This window comes from Camelus ferus, chromosome 2 (genome assembly GCF_009834535.1).
Source record: "Camelus ferus isolate YT-003-E chromosome 2, BCGSAC_Cfer_1.0, whole genome shotgun sequence".
NCBI lineage: Eukaryota > Metazoa > Chordata > Mammalia > Artiodactyla > Camelidae > Camelus > Camelus ferus.
Window position 1 is genome coordinate 62,789,460 of NC_045697.1, and position 20,392 is coordinate 62,809,851.

General features: G+C 35.9%; 2 protein-coding genes across 3 annotated transcripts in view; one reads left to right on the forward strand and one right to left on the reverse strand.

Annotated features, from left to right (window-relative positions):
• The window catches only part of SNCA (synuclein alpha), a 232,472-nt gene that overhangs the window by 179,724 nt on the left and 32,356 nt on the right, over nt 1–20,392 (reverse strand). Inside the window, exons 1-2 of one of the 2 annotated variants that reach the window (XM_032459642.1) lie at nt 17,741–19,362; nt 4,962–5,492 (exon numbers count right to left, since the gene is read on the reverse strand). The gene's annotated coding sequence lies outside the window, so the exon portion shown is untranslated. Of the gene's footprint in view, nt 1–4,961; nt 5,493–17,740; nt 19,363–20,392 lie in introns of those variants that run through there. The other variant, XM_032459646.1, reaches the window with a different exon arrangement.
• MMRN1 (multimerin 1) overlaps nt 1–20,392 on the forward strand; it is a 56,260-nt gene that overhangs the window by 9,961 nt on the left and 25,907 nt on the right. The window contains 3 exon segments of the mRNA XM_014560125.2: nt 6,255–6,374; nt 8,701–8,807; nt 19,381–19,488. Coding sequence (XP_014415611.2) covers nt 6,255–6,374; nt 8,701–8,807; nt 19,381–19,488 — 335 coding nt within the window.

Here is a 20,392-nt window from a genome sequence, read left to right on the forward strand (position 1 = left end):
GCATTTTTGCCTCTCAACTATTTCCGTCATGTGATGGTTTTACTATTTAGGATTTTAAACAACCTCTGCAGGTGAACTGTGATCTATTCTCACAAACAGTATTTGTCTATCCATCATCTTTTTTTTTTTTTTTCCCAAAACCCAGGATACATAGGGACAGTGGTACTTTCCTTCTTCCTGCCTCATATCCACCCTCCATAGTCATTCCACCAATGCTCACGTGACAGACAATTTGTTGGCACTTCTGCTGAAGTTACTCATTCACTGTAATAGGATAATCAGTGGATTTGCATGAATTAATTTTTTTAATATCCCTTTATTTTGGTCCTCTCAACTTTAATTCTTTTATTTTTTGTTTTTATCAGTTCTTTGTTCCACATTATTTTTGCAAGTATCACCATGCTTGAATAAAATGTGCCAGTGTCTTTTTATGTCTTTATGGAACTGAATTTTCCGATTTCTCATTCAAAAGAACTTTGCACAATAAGCCCAATGTATCTGCCCTAGACAGATGAAATCACTGAGTCAACTTTGTTTGTCAAAGACCATTTGATCCTAAGAAGCTTAAATATTCCAAAGAAAATGTTTACTAACTTCATTGGCTCTACTCTGGGGGAAAATGTGTGCCCTCTTTGGTCTTTAATATTTAGGATGATTTCTGCATTGTTTTAATTATAATCAAAATAATTATTATTTTAAGCAGCATAGATTTCTACATCCATACTGATTTAGAGGCATTCATTTCATACTGATTTGAATTTGCAGTGATTTGATTTTACAGTTATATAACATTTCCTTTAATATTAAATTTTGTAAATCATTCTTGCCCCACCCCCAATAAAAAACCTCAATCACAAATGAGAGGGAAGAATATAAATTAAATGTAACAAAATACATATTCACAATAGGGAAAATAATAGAAATAGAAAAGTAAGGAGAAAAAAAATCATATATAATCCAATCATTCAGTTAACCTACAGTTACTAAGAACTTTCTATAGTTTGGTATGAGATCTTTTGGTATTGCAATCAAAAATGAGGCTGATCTTCTTCTTTTCCTAAATAGTACCTATCCATTCTAATGTCTACTTTCACAAATTAGAGATGTAATTTATTACACATACTCCAAGCACATAAAAACATTTTCCAGATTTCCAGCTCTAGCAACTAGGTTTCACCCATTAGAGTCAGATAATTTTCTTTCTTATATGATTTGTGTAATAACTTATTTTTATGCATTTGCACATAATTAATATTTTCTGTCTTCACTTACTTCATAGTAACATTTAATTCTCTCTCCATTCCCTACAACTCCATTCGCAGCATTAATGTTTATTTTCAATGTAAGATTTCTTGAGATATGGAATATCTTTAAATATCTTTATCATTTTGGATGGTTTCTACCAGGATGCCATCCAAACATAAGTACTTTAATAAAGGCTATATTAGTCTGATCATGACTTTTTTTTTTGTGGCAAATGACTTACTTTGATGGTGTTAAAATTTCTCAGCTTCACTGGAACACAGTCAATTCATATTCCTGTACTATCTTACATGTGGAGGAGACTAAGCATACATGGGTGGATATAAACAAAGTTTTTTAGAAACTGCCTCAAGAAAAGTCATCGATCAATATGCTCTAATTGAGAAGACATGGGGATCAGAAAAAACTATGTACTGATACAACAAGTGTGTACTAGCAAGTAAACTACAGTCAGCACTACTCGCAGGGATTCCCCCTTCACTCAGCAGGACCTCTGGAGACTCCAGAGGACGGGTCGAGATCATCAGTAGGTGCTGACTCAGGCAAGATGAGCTTTTTCTGAGGGTTTTCCCTTTGAACCACAATTTTATGTCTCTCCTTATTCTGACATAAAATTCTTATTCTGACATAAAAACCCAGTTTGGTTTTGCTGCAAAGAAGTGTACAAAATAACAGGAAAACCAGTCGAGGTCAAACATTGTCAGCCCACTACTTGTACCTGCCTACTCTTGGTCTGAGGAAAGTTGAGAACCATTGCACGAGGCAACACGGATGGTAGGACAGCCCTGAGTTTTCAGTCTGAGGGTCTATTCTCTTAAGAAAAACAAACACTTAGTCAAGTCTGAGCCCTGTGCTCAGCTGACTGCATTTCCTTCATAGTAGTGCTCAACATAGTTTACTTCTTGGCCAGCAAAAACACAGAAAAGCCTGGAAAAACTGCTGTTCCCAGCCTTCACGGACTGGGCCCAACATCAGCCAATAGTTTTACCAGAAACTCCAGGTCTGTGTGATGCAGCAGTGTTGGCTGCACCTGGAAGACCCACCAGTTCAGGGGAGCTGAAGGAAAGCACTAATCTGGGGCTCAGAGCACACTTTGTTCCTTCGTAGAAGTACCTGGGTACACGAGGGGCTTGCCCCCTCAGCTACTCTCCCCCTTACTGCTGGCTTTGAGAGGTTAGCCAGCTGCTCTGACAATGGAGGTTGAGAGAGAGAGATCCCCAAGTCAAAGGCTTGGTCACTACCCCAGGTTTCAAACCCAAGATCTGAGAACAGTCTGTGGACACCAATCTCTAGCAAATAGCATTCCCTCACTCTCCTCAAAAAAACAGAGAGAAATCAAACAGCCTCCAGAGGCGTGAGACAGAAAGCAAGACCCTTAGGATTTAAGGACCAGTTCCATCTCCTAGTTATGGTTTCTGGAAAGAAGAAGCCAGTGCAGTAGTGACTGTCTACCACTTGGCTCTGAGAGTTCCTGGAGAAGCCACTGAGGAGAATGAACAGTCTCAAAGATAACCAGCTGGGATTTGAGGGTTCACTTAGGGCACACCAAAAAGCTTTACATTAGAGGCAATCGTCAGGCCTATAGACCAAATGCACACTACCCAGATGCCCAGGAATCTGTCCAAGCAGCTCCAAGACTGTAACCAGTTTGGTCAGAGGATCCTAATAGTTTTCCCTGATGTGCTGAAGGTGGGCTTGACTGTTGCAGAGGGGCCTTGGAATGTCCAGGCTGTGTCTCACTCGCCACCTTGAGAAACTTACCCCAATAAGGAGGTGGGTGGAAGAGGCGACTGTATCACCCTGAAGAAAGTGAAGTGAGGAGGCTGCCTTAGATGCAGTCAAAGCTGACTTTGAGAGAGGAGACAGGCTGAAATAACCAAGCCCTCACTTCTTTCTGAGCATGTGGGAGTTTAATCCGGTCAATGACCAAAACATTTTATCTCCCCAGCAGAAATCACAAATAAGCTAATCTAGAAATCTGGGCAATTTCCAGGTCAAATAGGTTCAGTCCGAGGCCTCCATATAGCCCACAGTATTTAGCACAACCATCGATGTTTGCTCCTCCTGGCAGACTTTTCCCTTTTAACAGATATATAAAGCTTAAAAGCAGTTTAACGTTAATGGTGGGCTCATACAGAAGAATGTTAAAATTCTCAGTGAGGAAAAACCAAAATGTGTCCAATTGTATAAAGGACTCTTTCCTTGCATAAAACAGGGATCTGATGATTTCCTCCCATTTCTCCTCTCTTTAGCAGAACAAGTCTAACTGTAAAATAATGTAACTGAAAGACTCATTCTCGGGCCATCCTTCCCCAAACTCTAGTTGATATTGGGGCCAGGCAGTGTGAACAAAAGGAAATAATTTTCTTTTTCATAACTCCAGTACACCATATACAGTAGTTATATAGAACACCAAGAACATAATAATATACTAATGTCTAGAGAATAAAAGCACAATAAACCATATTGTTATCAGAAAGGACAGGTACTAACAGAACAAAGCACAAACTTCCTGATAGAGTTCTAAATCCAGATGATTCTTAAGTGTTATCTACATTAGACACATTATCTCCATTTTCAAGATCCTTCAGCTTCCTCAGGCCAATCTCTGGATGTATTTAACATGTAAGAGCTGTTTTCAGCAACTCCACTAAAATTTTTTTTAGCAAGTTTTGTTTGGGTTTGGAAGAGGTTTTGCTTTGTTTTACAGTTGACTAAATGGAGGCCAAATTTGACTAGTGTATTTATTTAAACTGCAAGTAATGGTATAAAATTTCTGTTTGCCCTGATAACTGCCTAAACAATCTCAACCTTCCTTAAATACCTGTTTGTCTAATAACGTCACCCTCACCTGTTTTGTTTCTCTTTAATCTCTGCCTTTTATTAAATCACTCTAAGGCTTTTTAATCCATGCTGGTCACCCATCTGGAAATACGGTGATTTCTCTTAGCTCCCATTTCACTAATTTTACTCCTTAAATTTCCTGTTTATTTTTAACATGCTTATTCTCTACCTTAGACTCACTGGTGTGATCACATTTTTCTTCCTTTATTTCCCTTCCTATTAAATTAGCAAATATACTGTTAACATTCCCCATTTGGGGAAAGTTTTTTCTCTCGAGGTGACTTAGAGCAAAATGACACCAAGGAGATGTCCTAGGTTGAAATTCCTCTAACTCAGCCACAGTCTTCGGGGGTAGAGTTTCCCTGCCTTACACTTTCTCATTTCACCTTTACCTTCTCGCCCAACAAGGTAATCAGGGCTAGTTCCACTAAGAATACACACCTGTATCAATACCGCCAGGCAATCATATTAGGCACAGCTGTGAACCCCCCTCCAAACAACCATAAGGCAATTTATAGTCAAGGAACAATATCTTCTATCTCTTGAATCAGAGGACCCTCATTAATATCAGGTTTAATCAAGTTTTGAAACAGTTATCCAAGAGCCAACTCCTATTAATCAATCCTAACAAAGTAGGCAGACAAACCCGAACCAAGAAATCCAAAGTCCTGGGAGTCTAACCAAGGGTTTGAGACTCAAACCCAATTCCTTGAGTACCTCAGCAGTTGTAACTTTTATATCATCTCCCTTGGGCTCTAACCCAGTGAAAATTTCCCCTTGTTGGGCCTCTAATCCAGAGTCCTGACAAGATTATTAGACAATTTAGCACAGGCACATTTTAACAAGGTACTCACCCCAAAGACATCTGATCCAGGACCGCAGCAGTGGGGACAGCCAACTCTCCAGACAAATTCCGTTTAGGTGATCACTAAGGTTTGGTGGCAAGTGCCTTTAGCAAGCAATCACAAGACCCCAGTCCCTTTCTGGTCCCCCAAAACCGTTACTGAACAAGGGCTCATGACCCAGTGTGCGCAGAAGATGCTGGCACCAGCTTTTGAGAAAATAAAGAGTTCTATTCCAAGTTCAACTGACAAGGAGGCAAGAGACAAGGCTCTCAAATCTGTCTCCTCAATCCAGGTCTCAGGGCAAAATTTAGGGGATTAGGGAAATTTCAAACTTGGAAGTTGATTGGCTAGTCTTGAATTAGTCCATATAAGCTACTCATGCTGCAGGTAGCCAGATTTTCCTTGTTAAGGGCTTCTTGCTTTGTAAAGGGCTCTGGTGGCAACATTTTTATTCTTCGAGTTCCACAGACTGAAGATTCTGGGTTCTGGCATTATCCTGGAGACATGGTCCTTGTCTTGCATACACGCCCAGTGCCGTCTCTGAAAAATAACTCCAGGTTTGATTAATCAACAACCTATTTAAGGAGGCAGAACCTGTTTAAGCTGGTCAATGTTTTAGGTGCTGTTTCAGATTTAACAAGAGAAATGTTATTTTTGCTATTGGAAATAGTATCTTTTTGAATTTGCTATTAGTACATCAAACTCTAACCGATCTTAACCATATGGCTAAACTTTTTTATTCATTGTAAAAAGTTTTATATTGATCTTAACCAAATTGCTGGACTCTCTTATTCATTTTAATCACTCACATCTAGACTATTTTATATTTTTGTTATTCACAATCATATCACCTGCTGGTAATAAAAGTTACTTTTTCCTCTTTTTTTGATCCTTACAATATTGATTTATTTATTTAATTTATTAACTTTCATCTTACTGCACACTGTTCAAAAGAAGTAATGGATCTAGGTCTGAGTCTCTAATCTCAGTCTAATATTTTTATTTGCCATAAGGGCAATCTTGGATTTTGACTTAGCATTATAGCTAAACAATACAGATTCTGGTTTTAGCACTGATTTATTCTTAATTTACTTTGATCTTATATTGTTTCTTTATAATGTACAGTAATATAGTAACAAGTATATTTTCTCTCATTTCTAGATATTTTAAAGCTAGATATCAATTTTTCAAGTTATCTGCTATATAGTTCTGGCAGTAGATACAGGTCTATGAAAATAATTTTGATGAAAATAATTCTTTTTGGCAATGATTTTTTTCCTAATGAAATGATCTCTTCCTCAGGAACTGGTGCGCTTATGTACATACCAGATTATCTCCCACAGTGATACTGGACAACCACGTCACTTATGTCCCAAGTGGGAGAGGGCCCTGTGGCTGGAACAGTGGATCCTGTCCTCAGAGGTATGTGATGTTTCTTGAAAATAGTCACTGCTTGCACCATAATGTGTGGACTGGAATATATAGAGAAAGTTAATCATCCCAGGTACACGTAGGTATAGTATGGTCAGGGTGGGGTCATCACCTGAAACTCAGTGTATGATATTAAATAAGTCAAAATGCAGAAACTAGTAATACTTGCCTCTTATGGATGTTTTTAGAGTATGTGAGGTAATAAAGGAATATGATTAGCCTGGTGTCTGGTACTTGGTAAGTCTTCAGTGAATGTTACCACTTATGTTTGTTTCTATTTTTACTATTACTATCTTACTATGACTTTTACTCTACAACCTGACCAACAACTCTGTCCTTTAATCCCTTATGAAATGACACAGTTTTAAAGGTTTATTGGTAATTTCCCTTTCCTACTAGGTCAAAGAGAAGTCCATAATTTGGCAAAATACTAATTGCAATTATACATGGGAGAGCAGCTAAGTGAGGCCTTTCTTCTTGTGTCAATTTTAATGACTTGTGTTATTTAGGTTCTTTTTTAAAATTATGTAATTATCCTAAAATGTGGGGCTGAGTAATTGATAAATTCTCTGAATTCACACAATAGCTCAGCCGGGGGTGTTCCAGGGAAGCCTACAATAAAAACTATAATTGCCATTCAGGCCATGATGGCTAATGTTATGCAAATTGTCATACAAATAACTCAAGCAGTGAATCGGACAAATTGGCAGTCTGGAAAAGCAGCGCAGTGAGGATACATAAAATCAAGGTGTTCCTTAGTCCCTTGAGGAATAGCTGAGGCTCATGGTCCTGAGGCTGAGCACATCTTAGGGATCTGGGAGCACTGAGCTCCAGTTCTGCTTCCAGCATTTACTCCCTTTGTGACAATTTCCTTGTCGACATGAAATACAAAGAATGCATTGTTAACTCCTTAGTAAGGAAAATATAAGCACAATAACCCCTATCATACAGTCCTTCTAAGTTCACAGTGAGCTCTTTTTCTCTTTAAACAAACTAGAAATACGTATTTTTATTCTCAATTCTTATCTTTCTCTACCTTTGAATGGGTCTTTCCATTTAGTCACTATTTCAGTACATGCACAGTGTTTGTCACTTTCCCTTTTTTTAAAAAACATCTGAGCCACATACACTAGCAATCCAGTTTGCCAAAGAGGGAGCATGGAGTCCAACAAGAATGCAACTAACTGCTTGAGTTCACCCTGATTAAAGAGTCCTTTCCCAAACCACCTTATTTTCTATTTAGCTTTAGCTGCTTGGACTAGAGAGGATATTTCACTGCACAGAGTCATTTGCTGGGTATAATTTATGGAAATAAACACAGATAAATGATTAGCCTACTTTCAGAGATGGAAAGGAGTCTTATAGCTCATTTTAAAATTGAGGAATAATTTCACATAATTACCTGTCAAGTTATAGCAGAAACTAAAACCCAGTCTCCTAAAACCCAGTTTGTTATAATGCATTTCCCCCACATAATCAGGTTTTATCCACGAAAGTGACTACTGTTGTCTCCACATAGTCATACATGACAAAGTCTGGAAAATAAGAGGGGAGGCTAAGTTACACAGTGTGGATTAAAATCCCAGCTCGACCACTTTTAGACATGAGACTTCCAGCAAATTATTCCATCTCTATTTCCCTTGGGTTCCTCATCAGCAAATCAGGATAATAATAATACTTTCCTCATAAAACTAATGTGAGGATTAAACAAGATAATATACATTTATGTCATAGACCCATTTGATAAATATTAGCTAAAAATTGAAGTCACAGGAATAAGAATAAGGCCAAATTGTATTTATGATTTACATTTGTATATATAAAGCCTGCAATTTTGTACCATTCATTACTTATATTGATTGTTAATCTGAAATGTTACAGTTTCATTTCCCTTTTATGTTTTTTTCCCAGAAACATTTTCTCACGTTAGATCACTTCCTACCCCTTCTCTCTCAGAGATATAATAAGAATTGAAATAAAATAAATTACCCTCTTAAACTATTTAAAAATTAAGATTAAAATAAGTTTCAACATTGGTTTAGTGAAAAGCATTATCAGGGGAAAGTTATCATATCTTTAAAAAATTTAATGATAGGTATGAATTTAAAATACCAATGAGTATAACCCTTAATCTTTTTTGTAATGTGTCTAAAGAAATTCAATTCAAATTCTCATTATTATAATGAGAAGAAGAATAACAAATAACACTTACTGGACGCTCATATTTCAGGCATTGTTTCAAACACTTTAATTATTCCAAATGATAATTTCATGTGAGACAAATGATCAGTTTTCCCCCAATTGCTCTCCTCTCTAGATCACAGAAGATATCAAATCCTATCTACAGGATGCAACATAAAATTGTGACCTCTTTGGAATGGAAATGCTGTCCTGGATTCAGTGGCCCAAAATGTCAGCTAAAAGGTAAATTCTAATGTTAGTTTTGTAGTAACAATTAAAGGCTTGAAACTTCTGAAGAATAAGCAACTGATTTCGGTTAAGGGTTGCATTTCCCTCTTGAACCAAAGTTAATTAACACGTAGCGAAATGATCAAGACTGTTACTTTTCTAGAGCTTCCTAACCTGGGAGCTATTCTTGCACCCTAAACTCTCATAAGGTATCCTTTAACTTGATTTTTATGTTGGTCTCAATGATGGATAACTGGAGATCTGACTAAATATCTTACATGTTCTTAGCTATATGCCATAGAGATGTGCCTTATTAAAATATCAGAAATCCTAATTTTATACTTTTAAATAAACTATCATTAGAAGTGACTCCATGTAAAAATAGGTTTACCCTCTAGTTTTGTTCCAGTTCAGTTATTTGAAACAATATGGTCTATGAATGAAATTTGGTTTTAAAGAATACATGAATGTGTCATGAATAATTCTGCTTTTTTCAAAATATCCTAATGGAGCCACTTTTTCAACAGATTTTAAGGATTTTCTGGTGGCAGGCTGATCAAACACATGGTAACCTGCTGTGGCCTAACATCCATGTGACCATTATTTTGCTTTCAGCTTTAAACAGGTTTCCTTTGGAAAATAAGACATGGCATCAGCATACATATTTTAAATGAATGAATATTACAAGAAAGGCCATTAGCAGCAGTGGGGGATTCAATCAGCAGTGTAAGAGACTGTGATTAAAAATTAATGTAAGTGTGGAGAAACCATTATGATTCACATTTTTTTAAAAAAAGAAAGCTGTAATACAAAAGCTCTAGGAAACCTGCAGTTTAGTTAGGGTTATTGTATATGGTTCTAGCCCATTCAGTGAGAATCTGTAGGCAAATTTCACTGTAACACTATTTATTCTGGGTCTGGCTTAAATTTCAGAGAGGTTATAAAAAATTTAATGCATGTTTAGAGTACAGCATGAATATGCACTTCTTTTATAATCAGATAAAAAAAGTTTTAAACAAAGTATCACCTAATATCAAAATATTTGGAAACAAGGTAATTTCGCATATTCTAAAAAAAACTCCAAAAAAGGACCCTGCTTTCAAAGGACTGCTGATTTCCACAAGGTGCACAGATATACTCAGAGTGGTAAAACGTATTTGTTTATAACCTTATATGGCAGATGGTGAAGAGTTCTGGAGGGCATTTAGAATTATATTTCTAAAGCCTAAGATTAATTTTTGTATTTCTCTTCTGATGAAGAAGATATCTTAGGAATAGCAATTCCATTATCATTTCTTAAAGATTCAGTGTTTGTTCACAACATACTCTTCTAGAAATTGAGAATGTCATTACACACCCTATTGTACATGAGAGACTGAATGGGGACATGTGGCAGGAAGCAAAGTCTGTATGTCAAAGAATGTCATGGGTTCCAGCTGATGAGGACTGTTTTGCTTCCTGCTTCTTCCTTTTATACCTGCTAATCGATTATTAATCACTATGGTGGACTCTATACACCTAGGAGGGGAAAAAAACCTACAGTTCCATCATTATAAATATACACACAGAAAACAGAACTCGTTGACAGTTTTAAATATCTACCATGTGCTGTTATTGCCTTTTTTAAGTATTACGTGAAATATTTGAATTGAATTCAGTTTAGGTTTCATGGTTTAATGACACCTTGTGTTCTGATGGAAGCAACCTGTGGAAATCTCTTCCAAATTGTTATCTTGAACCCCCATTGACAAAAATGTCCCAGAATAGTTCTGACTATGACTTTCTGTTACAACATGGTAATTAGAATTACTTATAATTCAGGTATCTGCTGATTAAGCTGCTGCGGGAAGATCTTTCTATTGAAATCTATGGCAGGAATAATTTTCTGATGGAAGATATGCCCATTGTGTTGTGCTGTCGTACAATCAATTCTTATACAACTGTGATTCCAGAAGAACCTACTGTCGCCCTTTCCAATATTCTGACCATCATAGTCTTCACTTTTACTGCAGTACTGAGAAGCTGTTGAATTTTTTATCAGTGCGATTGATGCACTGGTAGTATCAAGAACTACTGTGTCTCTCTGTCCCTTGAACCATTCCTCATTTTCTCATCTACCCTTGGGTGGGGGAGGGGGTTCCGTATATTTTCCTTCTGATTCCTACCCAATTACACTGCCAAGTTCCCCCTCCCCCTTTCATTACATTTTATATATGTGCCAACAGTCTTTTATTTTTATGTGGGAGAGAAAATTGTCATGTTTCCTTTGACAGCACTCTCCATGCTGTCTCGTATGACAAGCACCTCCAAATATGGCAAGAATAATCAGCGTGGCCGATCTGCCTTTAAATCTCTTCAGAGCCCTCAAGGGTTTGGAATAACCTGGTTATGTAGCTACCAGGATAATTACTTCAGGGCTAGCCCTTTATAACAAAAGGAAATTATTTGATTCATCAAAAAAGTGTAAAATATTATGTGAATTTTACAAATTCTTGTCTTCCCAACAAGTTTCCTTCCCACAACAAAATAAATTTCATAATAGGAAAGTTACTATTTCACTTTAGTTTAAATTGCAGTAGGGAGGTATTTTAAATATACAAAAGATCATTATATCAGTCATAAAATGGAGTTGCTGATAACTATACCCTCATTTATTTCTCCTCTTCCACTTTCCACTCCTCTCTTTTTCTGTTTCCTTCTCTCTCTCTCTAGACCCATCCCCAGCCTGTTAGGAGGGGATGTTGTGATTCAAAATCTGTGGGGCAATTCTTCCTGTTTTATTCCCCAGTATGCTGTTTATTATATTACTGAACCGCCACACATACTCTTTTTGCTGCAACTCAGATCATCAAAATCCTGGTAATAAGTTCTAGATTAGCTTCTTAAAAATATTAGTCATACTGTCAAAAGGAAACTAAGTTTTAAAAAGTCTAAGTGAATAGAATTTTGTTGGGAATAAAAAAAAGCATTGAGTCCAACAGCAAAGTAACAGTTTTGATATGTTTTACATTTGTTATGCTTTTTGGGGGGGGGGGGTCAACAAGTCTGTCTTCAAAAAGGGACCTAGTTTTGTGATATGATATCTAAGACTTTTTTTTTTTTAATGTCAGCAACAGTATACTTTATAAACCAATTTTATAAAATTTGCAGTAATGTGCTTTTCCAGTAGATGTCTCTAAAATGTTCTGAAGTAATACAAGGAAGTTGTGGCTTGCTCTAGTGACAGGAAAGACAGGAATTTAAGTTCAAATAATGTTAGATTAGAGAGGAGGAAAGGAAAACTTTGTAAATCTGTATTTAAAAAATCCTCAGCTTTAATTAGATTTTCTATCTAGGAAAAAGGTATTTTATAAAATTGTGTTTTATGAAATCTATCATGATTACTATAAATGTTGAAAAAAATGGAATAAAATGATCCAGCCATGTTATGAATGTTATGAATATATAAAAATATTTCATTTCATAAATGTTGTACACTAAATGAATTATGTAAGAGTTATTGTCACTAACATTTTAAATATGGGGCTTCTCTAGTAAGATTATTTTAAATATTACTACAATTAATATGAAATAAAAGTTATAATATTTAAAACAGAAAAAAACCCTGTATTCTTACATTTTTGCATATCTAATTCTTCCCAGTGGTGATTAATGCTTGAAAAAGGACATTATGTCCTATAAACATTTTGCTTAATGAAATTATGATGCATTTAGTCAAAAACACCAGGTACCTTAATTCTTTGTTGCAGCAAATTGTCTAATTCTATTTAACTACTAAATCTCAGTAAATCTTTCCACATGTACTGAATATCACCATGCAAGCACTCACTGGATATCAAAGAAGCAACTAGAAACTGGTGTTGTCAAGCCAGATAGGAAAGTTTCTGGTTTTAAGGGGAATGAGTAAGCTTTCTCATTACAGAGTTGTCATTAATGACTTCTTCTACATGCCTCAAAGGCCTGGAAGAAGAAAAAAACATTTACAAATAACACCTGTCTAATTAAAGAAAAGAAAGGAAGAAAGAAAGGGCACCTAATAAGGAAGCTGCTGCTCTTCACACTTGCTGACCTTGCTTCTCTGAGTCCTTGATCTGCCAAGATCAGAGTTTTAGTGCCAGGAAAAAAGATGTATTGGGAGAACAGAAAAAAAGAACTCCAATTTTTAAATTTTTAAAAACTCTGAAGTACACAAAATCTTTAAAAGATATTGGGTTTAAACAAATACCCGTCTGTCTCAGCACCAATCTCTTAGAAAGGACCAAGAAAAAGAGAGTTAAACTTTTGCACTCTACGAAACAAAGCAAAGGTCTGTGTTTAAGTGTAAGATAAGATAGATTGCCTGGAAAACCCAGAATCTGTGGCAGTCCTGTGTAGAGACTACATTGGGAAGATAGAAAGATTGCTAAATGAAAAAATAAAAGAGCATAGATCAACCTGGAATTTTATCACAGGAGAGTAACTGACTCCACTGTCAGAGATTACATCAGGGCTTTCCCACTGGCTAAATTCCGTGAAAGAACTTGGGATGAATGCAAGTATTGAACTTCAGTCAAGAAACAGAGCTAAGGGAAAAGATAACAAACCATTGGATTTGTTAAACAGGCATTTCAGGTTTTTAACAGCCTGGGCAGAGACTCCATCTAATGAATTCCAGAGAAAAGAGGTTCCTGTGACAACTGGATCTCAGAGACCTTTGTTTGATGCTTAATAGTGGTTTCTTTTACTTAGGAGTACAATTTCCTCACTGATTTCCTCCTGAAACAATTAATTTAAAAATAACTATGGCTAAGAGCAAATGGAAATTTTTATGTGCATACACGTAATTACATTAATTTTTGTCATTCAGTATTTAAAGGATTTTTCCAATTACATTTCTTTCAAAGCAGTCTTTTAATAACTTTACAAAAATATGGAGAAATTTTGATTTTTATTTCATAGATATTATGTTAGCACATGAGGAGGTGTGACCCACCAAAGACTACTATGCAAGAAAACTAAATATTTCCTCTCAATTTTATGTGTTATTCTTTGTCCCTTTTGATATATCGTTTTTCTTCCTGAAAACTTTCTTAATTTTCCTGTCCCACTTGTCACTGACTTTAAAGTTTTTTTCATCTTTTTAGTTCTTATTTCTAATTTGCTTATTTTCTCTAGCATGTCACTTTGTATTCCCTCATTTGCAACGCAATAACATTTCTCCAGATCGCAGGAATGACACTTACTTGAAATTCTTTTGAACCTAATGTCAATAGGCAATTACACGTAAATTCTCTCCCTTTATCTCCTTTCTGTTCTTGACCCTTTACCTTTTACCCAGGTTTGGTTTTACTTCTTATCCATTCATGATGTTGCCTGGACCGGTGGCACAGAGACAACTATGACTTGATGAAGTACTCCCTCAAATATGACCCTAGCGCACATAATATACCTGCTACTTCCTCTTGTGTGAATGTGTCTGTGTGCTTGTGTGAGATTCCCTGCTTTCCTAGTCCTTCTCAAATGGGGCATACAGAATGAAATGCAATGTTATAATCTCCATATTAAATATACAACATGCAATACCTTGTAAAGAGGGAGATGAAAGAGACCTGAATTCAACAGAATATGATAATGCAATATAAAATAATGCTTTACTATTTATAATAAAGCTTTAGCAAAGTATTCCAAATCCCTGAAAGGAAGCCCTATGTAAAATGCTGTTGTGACTTTTATTGAGGTCACTCCACTTTAGTCAGGATCATGAGCACCTCAGCCAATCTGCCTCTTGATTATGAGGAGGGGGTGGGAAGGAGCCATATTCAAACATTTGACAACTAACTCAGTATAAATGTATAAGTCAATATAAAAATCAAAAATTAAGAATGCATTACTTTTTATTTTCATACGTTAAGGCATATGTTATCTATATTACAAAACTACATACCAAGGAATATTAAAGCATAACACAAATCACTCACTGTATCATTCAAATAATTTCTAAACAATTTATTAACTTCTACAAATTATGAGTGTGCTCTTTTATTTTTGACATAGATGACACCAATTAAATGATGTCCCTGTCAGAGATATGATTTAATATAGGAAATTGCCTAAACTTCCTTTAAAGACTTCACCAGATTTAGAGCCATTGGGTGACATGAAATCTCAGTAAGTTTGTAGTTTCTTTTAACATCAATGATATTTCCTATACTGCTGAATTATCTGTTAGATAATGCTGAATTGACAATGGTTGCATTCCATTTTTTTAGCCCTTAAATACTGTGTTCATTTTTTAATATTCAGTATATTTATTATCAATTAAATCATAAAAATTCTTGGAGGAATATCCTATTTAATTAATTCATAGAGCTTGGCAAACATCATTTGGCCAAATTTAGGGCATAATAAATCAAGGAACTTAAACATCTATTATATTTTTGAGTTTTGTCATAAAAATTCCATTTTCATATGATTTACTAGAAAATCTATATTTTCTCCTATAATTTACCCCTTATTAATTTGTGTCAAATAGTATATATAAACATTTTTCACATCTAAAATCTTTTTTTCAGTTTCCAAATGTCTCCAACTCAACAAGTGGAACATTTTTCCCCTTGTAAAGTTAAAAAATGATTGACATCTCTTTTAGAATATCACTTCTGAAAACCAACTCTCATTTTGCTTTTTATAAAGAAGCTTGTTTTCCAAATGCTAAACATAAAGCTGATTAGTAGTGATATACCTATATCAGAATTATTCTGTCAGGTAGGTTCCATAATATTTTCCTTTTCTGAAATGATGTACTACTCCAATTATATGATAATGTTTAAAAGTTTAATCTTTTTCCAAAATATTTTTATTTTATTGATTTTTATTGACATTTGATAAAGTATTTTTAAAGCTTTTATTATTTCAGAAACTTTGCTTTACTTGAACATTTTTATTATTACAAAAGTTTATTTCACAAGACTAATTTCATAAAGTTCTTTAATTTTTTCTCTTGATGCCTGCAAATGAACTTTAACAGAAATTGAATATCCTTATGAGAAAAAATAAATCTAGTAATTTTAATTTAAATGATCAAATTTAGGTCATTATTTGAAACCAACATTTACATATCAAGTAAGAAACGACCCACTGATTTTTGTTGAAAATCAAGTTGATTTTTATTTCAAAAACACAAGGAGGGGGGGATATAGCTCAAGTGGTAGAGCACTTGCCTAATATGCAGGAGGTCCTAGGTTCAATCCCAAGTACCTCTTCTAAAAAAGTTTTTTTAAAAACCCTAATTACCTACCCCCACCCAGGAAGAAAAAAATTTATGTTTTATATTTAGTTGTTGATGTTTTTTATTTTGATATTTTACATAGCAAAAGATATTCCAGACTAACTTCATTTTTGCCGTGTATTATTAAATAATCCAGGACTAGTTTCATTATTGATAATATTTTTTCCCCTCAGATTCAAAAAATTCATACTATGATATCTAAAAGAAATGCTTTGAAAATTTAAACCTTTGTCTCTTTTCCAGTGTTTTTAATAATTGATCGTAAAATTTTTAATGCTATTTAGAAAAAACTATGTACTGATACAGTAAGTGTGTACTAACAAGTAAACTACAGTCAGCACCAATTTGGAAAGTAACTACTACATAAATCATACATAATGGTAAATTGATGATTCTGCTAAAACATTAAATGTTTCATAAAATCTATGTAGTGCTTGAAATGGGCCAACAAACTGCTAGTTCTGAAAAACAGTTCTCAGATGTTGTTACAATAGGAATTCCACTTATCACATACCCTACAAGATATCTCTTTCATTATGCGCTCACAATTAACTTGCAATAAGTTAATGTTATAATTTTTATAGCTCTTTATCAGTTACTACACTTTATATATTTGCCAATAGGTATGGCTGTATTTCAGTATTTTAATCATTGGTAGGTCCCACTGGTGCTTACTGACTAAATACAATCTTGAAGTTGGAGTATGTGGAGTGTACCAGATGGGCGTGAGGAGCCAGAGCCTCAGTGTTGAGTGGAAAGGCCTTCTTATTTCTGAGACATTGTCAGTGGGCTCTAGATTTGACTGCTGGGAAGGCAAGCTCAAACACTTCACAGGCTTTCATGCTTAGGAGAACCCCTTCAGGGAGCTTGTGTCATAACAACAGAGAGGACAGCATTATCTACACGAGGGGTCTGGGAATGTGCTAACCATACTCCACCCCTGCCCCACTTCACTTACTCCTTAAAGAGGCCTGCTTCTCTATGGAATTGTAGGTAGGAGATTCAAGGTTTTTATTCCACCAATGTTTTAATAAATCATGTCTTTAATGAATGCTCTTGTTATCAACAAGCACGTGTGTTGGTTTAAAAATCTATGAAGGTCAATTTCTGGATTGCAATTTTAACCTAAAAATATCTGGTATTTTCTGCCTTAAAACAGTGAATTTATTTACTAGAATTAGAAGATTCTAAATTAGTGCTTCTTAACCAGGGTCATACATCAAAATCACCTGCAGCGTTTTAAAAACTACACACATATTCAATTCCCCAGAACAGATCTACTGAATCATAATCCCCAGGTAGGGGAATGGACGACACGGACACTTCGTGTTCCAGAGTTTACAGATGCTTCTCATTTCTAACCATGATGAAAAAACACTATTCTAAAAAAAAGCGTAAAAAAACAAACAAGCAAAATCACGTAATATGCATTAAAATTTCATGATAGAAAAAGAAATTTGAATAGCAACCGTGTTTTGTATGCCACAAGACAATACGGTCTTTGATTTTACCATAACTGTGCACCGCTTCCCTCTTCCTGCCAAGTTGTGATATGCCTTTCAATGCACCAGATCTCTTTGTTTTCCTATGATCTAGCTCCAAAAGGTAAACAGTAAGAAAATGAAAAGACCATTCATTCATCCCATTAAATCCACCTGTTCCTTTTGCTATAAATACTTACAAGGTTGTATCCTGAACGTTCTTCCACTGCTAAGAGAACACCTGGAAGGTAGTGAGGTGGAAAGTCACTAAGGAAGATTTATCTTGATGCTCTGCTCCAGTGGTTCTCAAACTTCAGTGTGCATTGGAGACACCTGGAGAGCTTGTTCATCCACAGATTGCCACCTCACTCCAGAGTTTCTTCAATGAGCAGGTCTGGGGTGGAGCCTGGAAATTGTACTTTTAATGGTTTCCAGGTGACGCTGATACAGCTGATTCAGGGCCCCTGGTTTGAGAATCAGTAGCTTTACCCTCTAGCTACCTTGTTGGGTGGATATATTTTAGCTGCCAGGAAAATGCTTTATTACATTATCCAAGAAGGAACCTTGATTTTAAAAATTACAGAATTATTTAATAGACATAGTTGTATAAATTAAGCTGAATGTGGACTATAAGAATTATTGCTAGGACTTAGCAGAAAGTAACACTTTTCACCACCTACTGCAGCCCCCTTGAATAAGTACACTTTTCCCCAGTGGCAGATTGTCTTCTTCCACCAAATAAATCAACAATTATGCAGGACTTTCTATAATGCAGCGGAGAGGAAAAAAAAAAAGAAATGAAATCAAAACAAAAACCTTGGACATGAATGAAGATTCATTAATTTAGCTCAATGCCCTGAAGAAAGCAATGCAAAATTCAATCTAACGATGGAGACTAACTCAGATTAGTGCCAAATATATCATACTTTCTATGGAGTAGAGATGCTTTAGTACTACTGTCACAGCCACATATGCCTTAGGGAGCATATTAACATGTGCCAGAGGTACAGTTTCATTGGTACATAATTTCACAGGGGAAGAAGCAAGCAGACACCAAACACTTGTTTTCTCATGTCTGATCCACAGGCTTCAATAAATAGTGTTCATTAGAAGTCTGCAAATTACAGACATACATTACTTGATGTGTTCAATATATTTAATAAATCTTCCTTCCAAATTGTCCTCGAAAAATTATATTGCCATTTAAAATACTTCTTGATTCATGGGAAATGAGAAGCAATTCTTTAGTAGAGTAGATTTATTTGATAAGAATTTCTATTTTTCTGAAATTTCACTTTTTATTTGAGACGTGCCGGGTGATGGTTTACTTTGTACTTGAAGTCCTTATGTTTTGAGCCTATGTATTTCTTAAAAATCTGTGGCACTATCACTTAAACAGGTATTCTTTCAGTAAAGAACCTGTAGTTCTCCCTTCCAAGTGGGCAGCAGCTGGAAATTGCATTGTTAAACAAGCAGTCTTTGTGGCAGTCCGCTTATAAAGCGGCTATAGCTTTTAACACGGCTGATTTTGAGTCGCCTCAATTATGCAGGTGGTTTACGTCTGCCAGTTTACACAGCTTCCCCATGTCCAGGTTCACCTAAAAGGAAACTCGAATAATTTTATTTTTTTCCAAACAGAACCAGAGTCTTGCACTTCCGACACCGACGCGGCAGCACATTGCCTTGCGGATGGGGGTGGAGCACTTGACGCTGCAGTCCTCGCAGAGCATCGTGCTTCAGTACACGGGATAATGAATGTCGGCCACATCATTGCTCAGGACTGGAAAAAATGAGGCAGCCCCCATGCTTAACTCTCTCTTCTCTTTTTGCTTCGGTCCAGCCCAGGAGCAGCAGCAGCTGATACAGAGCAACCAGGCTGAGAGTCCCACCGCTGTTGGCAGAGGGACACCGGAGCAGCAACAGCAGCACCAAGACTGCGGTGACCCAGGTCACAGATTGTAATTCTACTGTTCTTAACCCAGTCATTGTCAACGCTACTTAGGACGACTTCCAAACAAGAGACCGCTTTGCTGTCAAATGTTTGATGGTGACATTAACATCCCTCTCAGTCCTTTTCTATTACTGCTGCACATTGCGGGAAACTGTGCGTGAGCTGCAGGTTCCCAGCCTGAAGGGACCATGTATAAGTATTGAAGTTCTGTGTGCAGGCACAGAAGGAGACTAACCGTCACACTAGGTTGTAAGGAAATCACAGGTTTCCAAAATAAAGTCAAGGAGAACCTCGGAAGAAGCTTGATGTGGATGGAAGGACTCGATCATTTTAAGGGCTCTAAGAAGGCTCTCTTCCACTGGTTGATAAGAGATCACCAAGAGGTGTTGATAGCCGACTAGGGCCAGGAATTGTGGCTCAGAATCAGCAAGAACCTCCTGTTGACCTAAAGTTGACATGGCACATATTTTCTCATCTTTTTCATCTATTTCTCCATTTCTTTTAGACCTCATCTCTTAGAAACATAAAGTTGGTAACTGCTAAAAACATCTCACTGTGTTTAGTATGTATCTAGTCATACAAAACAAGGCACTCAAATTGAGAAATCTGATACAAGAGGCTCTCTTTAAGAATGCAGGTGAATGTATCTTAGAAACTCTATTCAAACTTTTTTTTAAGAGATTGAAATTCAGTATTTTCATAAAATACCATAAAATCCTCCTTGAATTATTGAAATGCATGTGTAAAGGCATGGAAAGTGTCACTGCTCTATAAAGTGATTCAAACTAAATTCTGAATCTCATTATCTCATTGAAGAATACCTCAGTGAAGAATAAATTTCTCAGAATATAGATACAAATTCTATCTATTATCTATCTATCTATCTATCTATCTATCTATC